General features: G+C 37.6%; 1 protein-coding gene across 1 annotated transcript in view; it reads right to left on the bottom strand.

Moving 5' to 3' along the window:
* Window positions 1-274: 274 nt before the first annotated feature.
* The window catches only part of LOC121873946 (probable glutamate receptor), a 34,922-nt gene continuing 26,131 nt past the window's right edge, over window positions 275-9,065 (bottom strand). Inside the window, exons 7-12 of the mRNA XM_042377824.1 lie at window positions 5,485-5,785; window positions 4,887-5,107; window positions 4,188-4,368; window positions 3,497-3,596; window positions 1,328-1,457; window positions 275-1,090 (exon numbers count right to left, since the gene is read on the bottom strand). Of these exons, the coding sequence (XP_042233758.1) occupies window positions 1,004-1,090; window positions 1,328-1,457; window positions 3,497-3,596; window positions 4,188-4,368; window positions 4,887-5,107; window positions 5,485-5,785 (1,020 nt within the window). The 3' untranslated portion in view covers window positions 275-1,003. The remainder of the gene's footprint in view (window positions 1,091-1,327; window positions 1,458-3,496; window positions 3,597-4,187; window positions 4,369-4,886; window positions 5,108-5,484; window positions 5,786-9,065) is intronic.

The raw sequence follows: 9,065 nt of genomic DNA, 5'->3' as shown, positions 1-9,065 counted from the left end.
GTCCAATTATTTTTCTAAAAAAATTATGAAAAATTTATCTATTGCTAACACAGATAACAGGACACACACGAGCTTACAATAGGGTACGAAACTATTTGTCATAGTCTCAATTTAGTAAAACAAGCTTAACTTAACCCATCTATTGCAGCACAGGTACCCATTTTGTATCTGTTTAGAAATATGTTATATAAAAAAGATAATACCGATATTAAATGGAATTAATTACGTATAGTAAACTTCAGAAGATTTGCAGAAGTTAAGCATGATATATACAGACGCTATGGATATTTTTATTACGTTACAGTACGTACAAGAGTTTATAAAGAAGGTAATTTGGTAAAGTGGGGAAGAATCTGGACATGTTTATAAGTGTAAAACAAAAGGGGGTCCATCACCACTAGAACTCCATTGTTTAGGAGAAAGTAGTAATTGATATATAATATTATAACTTTTCTGAGTGGAAAAAACTACACCTGTGCTTTAGGAATGAAAGTTTCTTGGGTGAGGCAGAAACCTTCCTGGGTCCGTTCCTGCTATGTGTTCGTAAGTTAGGAGCAAGTACTAGTAATGAAGAAAAAATAATGAATTTTGTCTTTTAGACATAAGGCGGTGATTGTGTGTATATAAGAGGTTTTCCTTGTGAGAATTTGGAAAGTAGATGCTGAGATATCTCGTTGACTCTATGGGGCAAAGTATTTTTTTTCATAAAGCAATTAGATACTAAAATCACTGTATTGGTCCGTTCTTAGCTGAAGGTATCCAACTTTTGTAGATTCCCAAAACTGTAAATTTGTTTTCTGCTAAAGTAATTTAGCTAACATTCAAAGATGAAATCTAACAAAATGCTGTCTTTTCTTTTAATTAGAAAAGGCATCTTAAGAGTTTACAGTATGCAAATTTACGAAACTGAACTTTAAGGTTCTCTAGTATATTCTCATCCTAGATGTATTGTTTAGTGAGACAAAGGACAAACATCCCGGCGAACATATTGTTGGGAGCATCGTTAGTGGAGAAAATGGGAAGAGAAGACCTCGAGTCCAAACACCAGCAGCCCAAGAGCCTGGCCGGTAACCAGGGCCACAAACATACCCTGCAATATACAGTAACACTTTTATTACTTGAGCAGATCATAAAGCACCATCCTATCATGTACTTTGCGATAAAATGTGTAGAGCAATTATATTTGTTATACCAAAATGATTCGTTGTTAACCTTGGAAAGAAGGTCTTTTGAAAACTGCCGACGCATGTAATAAATATTGGATAAATTTATCGCTAGTTAAAAAATTATTTCTGAGATATTTTTAGTAGTATAATGACAGTCGTACCCAAATGTTGGTGATGAAGAGTGAGGTGTTGACTGTGATCTTGGTCGGTGGGTGGAGACAAGATGTGGAGTTAGGGATGATCTCCTTCAGCCACTGATCAAACAACCCAGCCTCCATTACTCGCATTATTCTGGAATACACACACACATATAATCAACGACCTCACCAGCAAGGAATCGAACCCTCGACCTTCTGGGTGGGACTAGGGAACGCTTACCGGCTTACCGGGTTTGATCCCTTGCTGGTGAGGTCGTTGATTACTGTATATATATATATATATATATATATATATATATACTTCATTTTTAGTCCATTTAACACGCGGACTTTGAACATATAATCAACGACCTCACCAGCAAGGAATCGAACCCTCGACCTTCTGGGTGGGACTAGGGAACGCTTACCGGCTAGCCCACAAGGACACTAAAAGCAGTTCTAGACTCTGTTATATTTCACACAAAGCCTGTTCATCGAGCTGATGGCGCCGTGAACCTCATTGGGAAACTGCCCGTGCCTCGTATGTGGTGTCAGTAGCATTTTACCGAATCCAGCTGGTATGAAACGCGAGGTACATATATATACTTCATTTTTAGTCCATTTAACACGCGGACTTTGAACATATAATCAACGACCTCACCAGCAAGGAATCGAACCCTCGACCTTCTGGGTGGGACTAGGGAACGCTTACCGGCTTACCGGGTTTGATTCCTTGCTGGTGAGGTCGTTGATTACTGTATATACGGTATATATATATATATATATATATATATATATATATATATATATATATATATATATATATATATATATATATATATATATATATATATATATATGCTGATAACCACAAGGAAAAAAGAAAACACGAATTTAAGCAATGGTATGTACAAATTGGATTTGTAACCAGGTGAGAAGGTTGGGGCAGCTTACCCTCTGACCTGACTACCTACCGCTGCGGTGCTTTTGTGAAGATTAGTAGGACCACTGTGGATTTGATCTCACCCTCCTCTGTATATATATATATAACATGTTCTGTACTTCTTCTTAGTCTGTACTCACCCCTGAAGATGTGAATTACACGAAAGCGCTTGGGAACTTCGTGTTTTCTTTTTCCTTGTGGTTATCAGCATATAGTGTACCTGGATCACGTGCACCTACAGTGATTTACTTGCATATATATATATATATATATATATATATATATATATATATATATATATATAAACAATACCTCACTAGTCGGGAATCGAACCCAGTACCTCTGCGTGTGAACAATGATTGCTACCTCCGCGCCACAAGGACAACAAAAGCAATCCTAGGCTCTGTTTTATTCCACATAAAACTTGTTCATTTGTCGTTGTTAAGCAACGTGAACCTCCATTAGGGATTGTTTTTATTGTCCTTTCTTTAGTTTAGTTTAACAAATTTATTGACAAAGCTCTGAGTACAGTTAGCCTATTCTGAGTAATTCAGTCAGGTCTTGACACTGAGGGTGGTATCACTTCTCACTGCCACGCAGGACAGAGTTTCATACACAAAGGAATAGATCTTTCTCATTAACAGTATAAATAGGTAAGATTCATGTAGGTTGATGTCGCTGTTCACTACCATGCAGGACAGAGGTTCGTACACAAAGAGATACATCATATTCATTAGCAGTATATATAGGTCAGAGTCATGTGGGCGATGTCACTGTTCACTGCCATGCAGGACAGTGGTTCATATACAGTGGACCCTCATATTCCAATTGAAGATTAATCAGTGTGGGCTAGCAAATTTTGGATAAACAGCAAGAATCTCCTGAATCTCCCCTGATTCAATGTAGTAATTACAAAGTTCGTGATACAATATGCCAGGTGGCCTGAAGTCATTGACAGTGTCACATTCAATAGTATAGTGTTCAAGTGTATCACAAAGTTTACATGCTGAGTGTTCCGGAATGGGTACAGCGTTACTAACTTGCCAGATGTGCCTAACTTAACCTAACATTAGATTGGTTAGGTATGTACAGTAATAGGTTATTTCTGTCCATTGTATATATTCAACCTTCAGGCCACTGAATTTTTTCAATAAACCGTAAATCATTATTAATATTATTATTATTTTAATTATAAGTATTTTTTATTACATACACACACACACACACATACTACAAAAGCCTATTATCACCTATATTTAATGGCACTGATGAGGGGGCTGTCTTTCTGCGTTATCATACACATCAGTAAAGTGAGGTACTGCTCCCTGGAGGTGTGGAAGTCGCAGCGACCTGGTGGAGAGACAAAGGTTTCTCTATGAGGGCTCATGTGGATCTTTTTCAATTTGGTATGGCAGTTGGGAAATATGAGTTATGATAGAGAGAGAACAAGAGAGTGAGAGAAAACAAGAGAAAAGGATAATTATATGGTAGAAGAGAGAGAGAGAGAGATAGTATGTGCATTGGTAAAAGATAAAAACAAGAGATACACAGATAAATAGAGAGAGATAAATAAAAAGCAAATTTTTTTTAGATAAAAACAGATAGGAAGGCATTCATGTTGTCAGAGAAGCAACGAGAAAGGGGGAGAGGAAAAAACAATGAGGAACAAAGTAAAGGCAACTTATCTTAACTTAGGATATTGTTAATGATTCTCTTCCTTACTCACAAAATACAACACTCTATATACTTAGCCCATGAAAACATGCACAGAGAGAAAAAACTAATAGTAAAAAGAATATGTAAATACAAATGCCAAACCTCAAAAAGTAAATAAAAAAATAGCTAATTCCTGAACAGTACACACTTATGGATCCTGGGAAAGACAAATATAAATTTTCGGCAAATGTGAAAATTCATATTAAAGTTAAAATAGTAAATGACCTGTACTAGAGAAGTCTTGCGCCATCAAAATTTTCACTATGGACTCTTCCTCTATAAGAACGTGGTCGCCCTGCTTCACCAAGGGCGCCACGCCAGGACCGTACTCCATCAATGTGAGGAACCTGACCCTCCCTGCAATCTCCGCTTCGCCCACCTTACGGAAGATGCCGTATTCCGTGGTCTAGACGAGGGTGATGGTGGTAACTATAAGCTTTCACGAAAAAACACACGATGCAAATCTAATTTTCAAGTTTCTGATAAGAAGCTTTTTTCCTATATATGATGAATTAAACCATTTCCAGATTGCGTACATTAAATCAATATGATACATGCAAACTTCTACGCGGTGATAAATAGACTGTTGAGTTTCCACTCCATGACAGATTGCGGATAGAGTTAATTTTCAGCCTCTAGTAAATAATATACCGCATAAAGATGATAAATTTGAGTTTCCATAAAAGGACTGATTGATTAACATTCACTTTTTGTTTTTTAATATTACATTACAAGTCAATCTTCACATTGTAGGTAACAACAAACTTAAAATTGAAAATGATAACGGTATGAAGCCGCACTGGAGGACCAAAACCGATAAATTGATCAACGATATTTCTCCTATTAATAAAGTATGACACTGATTCCCTAAGTTTCTATATATCCAAGAGAAAGATCAAAGGTCCAGAAAGTTATGTAACCTACACGAAAATACTGCACGCTTGCTGAATTATCTTGCCATATCATGGTCACAGACGGGTCATCCAGCACCTCTTGGAGCGTTTTGTAGGGCTCTGAGATGTGTCTCACGGCCAGGAGGGACATGAGGTTGCCGGCGTAGCTCCGTGTTAACACCAGCATCATCAACATCCACACCGCCAACACCAGCCGCTCCCACCACCAATAGTCGGAGGACTCAGAGACGTCTGAGTAAAGAGAATGGTCGAGAAGGAAAATAAAACTTTTAAACAATTTTCATGATGATCAGAATTAATAGCTTCATATGGGATACAAAAAGATTGGCATAGAGATGTCATAGGTACTGGTATTTTTTTTATAAAAAATTACATTAACTTATTGTTGCTGCCTGTAGTTGACGAAACATTCCGGAGAGCATACATCAAACAAAAATGTGAAAAAAGTGCTCTCTTATTAACTAAAATCTTTAACCCGTAAGCCGAAAATAATGGGAGGCTTTAGATAATGGGCCATATTATATATTCAATATAATATTTCAATTAATTTAAAATTGGATTTTTATAATGAAAATCTTAGATTTCTGTGTAGCTTAACTTAAATTTACCTTGTTGCAGTAACACGCGTATCAGATTGTATGCATCCACTGCCCAATCGCTTCGATTACTAAATTTTCGGGGTAGACATGAAGCCATAAGTGATATCACCACAGACAACACGAGCAACACTGTCAAGATGGCCGTCCACACCAGTGGAGCAAGAGGCAGCAAGAAACCCCACGGGTCTACCTCGGCTCGCCCTCGTGGAGCCATTACCCGTGAAGACGATACAGTAAATGGCCAAGTGAAGTCCACCACCTCAGCCCGACTGGCACTCATAATAAATGGGCCGAGACCGATGTCTGCCTCCTGTGAATTTTGACGAAGTGTTGTGAATCAAATCAGATTATGACATCATTATTTGCTCGCTGGTGTACAAGGAATTTATCATGCAACATTGCAAGTGTCACAGGAGGTGATGTATAAACATTTGGTTGCGACAATACCTCTTGTCATCATCAGAACTACTATAATATACTATATAAGATAAAACACAATAGCATATATATTAAAATCGGCAGGGGTTTGTACACACCCAAATAAGTGCTATCATGGCGGCCATCGATATTTTTGTAAATTAATTTCTACTATAAATACTTCATTAAGTTGCAAAAGACGAAGATAATAATTTTCATCAAATATTTTATAACTAATTTAGATGATAATGATGACAAAGTAGAAGCCAAATAGTTCTTGTGGCCAAGATGCAAAGACTATCTGACCAAATACCAAGATTGGTGTGACTTACAGTAGCCGAAAAATATGAAAATGTTTTGTGGATTGGTGTGTCCGTTCTTACACTTATCGGTAATGATAATTAGGGATACAGGGTTAATATGAACAATGTAAGAATGAAGTGACATTGAAACTAGTGGGAACATGACCACCAATGCATTGTTTGATGTATAGGGTATGGGGCTCCTAAAACAAGTAGGGGCCAATTTTCTAAGAAAGAAACTAAGAAACATATAACGTTGGAAATTAAGATATATGTATCATATGGGCTAACTGGACCTTTCACAATCAACATAGGCCAACGCATAGATAAAACTGGCAAAATATATCTAACCTCTAATTGACAAAGATATAAAATGGGCTCATTATATATGAAAAAGGTTTTAGTTGCTCAAAATGTTTAAGGCGACATGAAAAGCAGCAAACTCAGAATGAGCGTCAAGATGTAACTCGTTTCTTGGGGCATACCGGTGACGTAGTTAGAAGTCGAATCTGCTTTTGTCTGTGAGTGAGGGGCAACAAGGAGAACAAAGGCAAACACCAGCTCTGAGATATGGCAACAGACAGACAATCAATTCTGGAGTAGCATCATGTCCCTAGAAGCAACGAGTATACATCAGCAACCCCATAATGGTCAGTGATATCGACATACTGACCCAGGGACCTAATCTAAAGCAGGTAAGCCTTAAGAATGGATTTTGAACAACCACATCTTAAGAAACTAATAACTACCCCACTCATACTCAGTCTAGATCCCTCGCACCCCCCCTCTTCATTGGTGAGACACGGGTAGTGCGAATTTTTGGAATGAAACTACATACTTCCCTTCGATGAGGTTGTGGAGTCTAGAGAATTTTTGCTTAAGCACTATTCTACAGTATAGACTCTAAACATGAGACCCACTTATCATCTACCCTACATCCACATGGGTCTCATGTAAATTCAGTTTCCTCTGAAGATGTCTCAAATAAAGACGAAATCTAAGGTGCTCCATTGTTTCCCTTTTCCTGTGTGGTTTTATCAAGATTTATGTTGTCCACGTTTCCATTGTGAATCTACATGAAATATATATATATATATATATATATATATATATATATATATATATATATATATATATATATATATATATATATATATATATATATAAAATACTTCACTAGTCGGGAATCGAACCCTGGACCTCTGTGTGTGAACAGGGATCGCGACCACCGCGCCACAATGACAACAAAAGCAATCCTAGGCTCTGTTTTATTCCACACAGAACCCGTTCATTGTGCTTGTTAAGCGCCGTGAACCTCCACTGGGGATTGCCCGTGCCAACTATGTGGTCAGAGTAGCATTTTATCGAATCCAGCTAGGAAACACGAGGCTATATATCACCAATCAATATAGCACGTGGACTTCCAAATACAAACAATGCTTTTGTTGTCTTTGTGGGGCGGTGGTAGCGATCCCTGTTCACACGCAGAGGTCTAGGGTTCGATTCCCGACTAGTGAAGTATAGTTTGTATGTGGAAGTCCGTGTGCTATATGGACTGATATATATATATATATATATATATATATATATATATATATATATATATATATATATATATATATATATATATATATATATATATATATATATATATATATATATATATATATATATATATGTATGTATGTATGTATGTATAAATAATGTTGGGGTGGTCCATGTCTATAGGGTGAGAATTTAAAGTTACAGAAACCATGCTCCATATGGCTGCCCCCATTCCATTAGACACAGAAAACATAAATGCCAAATTTGGACTAAATTAGATAATATTTAGAGGTCGCTTAAAATGTTTGATTTTTATGTCCTAAGCTGAACCCCCACCATTGAGCCATTGTCATGTGATTGCACTGCCTAGCGTGTCAGTACCTCTATTTTTGTGCTAGATGCCTATAGTCTTATTTCATCATACTCATGCTTTGATTTTGTTGCTTTCAGATGACAGCCTCAATGAAAAAACACGGTCGTGTGCTGACGTGTGGATTCTTGGGAAGTCATCTTCTGAACTGTCTCACGTCAGGCTCCCAACAAATGGTAACATTCTACGGCATGTTATGTTCCACCACATGGAACAAAATGAACTTCTGAACCGAAGATTTTGACTGGCTGCTGATGCTGTCTTGGAGATGTGAGCTAAAGCTCGAATTCCCACTCAACGTGTGGACTCAGTCATCAGGAAGATAAAGGAGCTCCTTGAAAATATATGTCATCCTAAAAAAAGACAGGCTTTCTGCACCAGAAACTGACAGAATCAAGGAGACTCTTTTCAAAGACTCACTGAAGGAATTGTGCTATATTTCTTCCCAAAATGCTTTTAAAGAGATGAAGGAAGAGAAGAACAAAGTTTTCCTTCAGATGCAGGGAGAAGATGTCCTTTCATGCAGCATGGGTGGTGTGGATACAGAAACAGCAATTCGAGAATTACGGAAGAGGCAGCGCCAAGAGAGGGAGATGGAGCGGACCCAGAAAAGCAAAGAGAGCTTATTGGTGTGCACAGCAGTACCTACAGATAAAAGCAGCAGCACATCCACAGATGACTTACAGGATGAAGACCAGGATTACAGGCCATCTCAAACTGCTTTTACTTCATCAACATCAGCTCCACATCCTAAGAAAATGGAGAACATTACAGTATAGCCACACCTGAGGTTGCAGCAGCTCTTGACCGTGTAAGCCTGCCTGACAAAAAGAGATTAATTATTGTGTTCAGGTCTGATTTTGCACGCAATACATAATTTTGTTTTCTATAGTATTACAGTAGCTTTCAGTTATAATGTTTCCAGTTGTGGATTATAAGTAATACACCATTTGTCT

This window comes from Homarus americanus, unplaced genomic scaffold (genome assembly GCF_018991925.1).
Source record: "Homarus americanus isolate GMGI-L3 unplaced genomic scaffold, GMGI_Hamer_2.0 scaffold25827, whole genome shotgun sequence".
Taxonomy (NCBI): domain Eukaryota; kingdom Metazoa; phylum Arthropoda; class Malacostraca; order Decapoda; family Nephropidae; genus Homarus; species Homarus americanus.
Note: the sequence above shows the minus strand (reverse complement) of the source record. Positions and strands in the feature narration are given on the sequence as shown.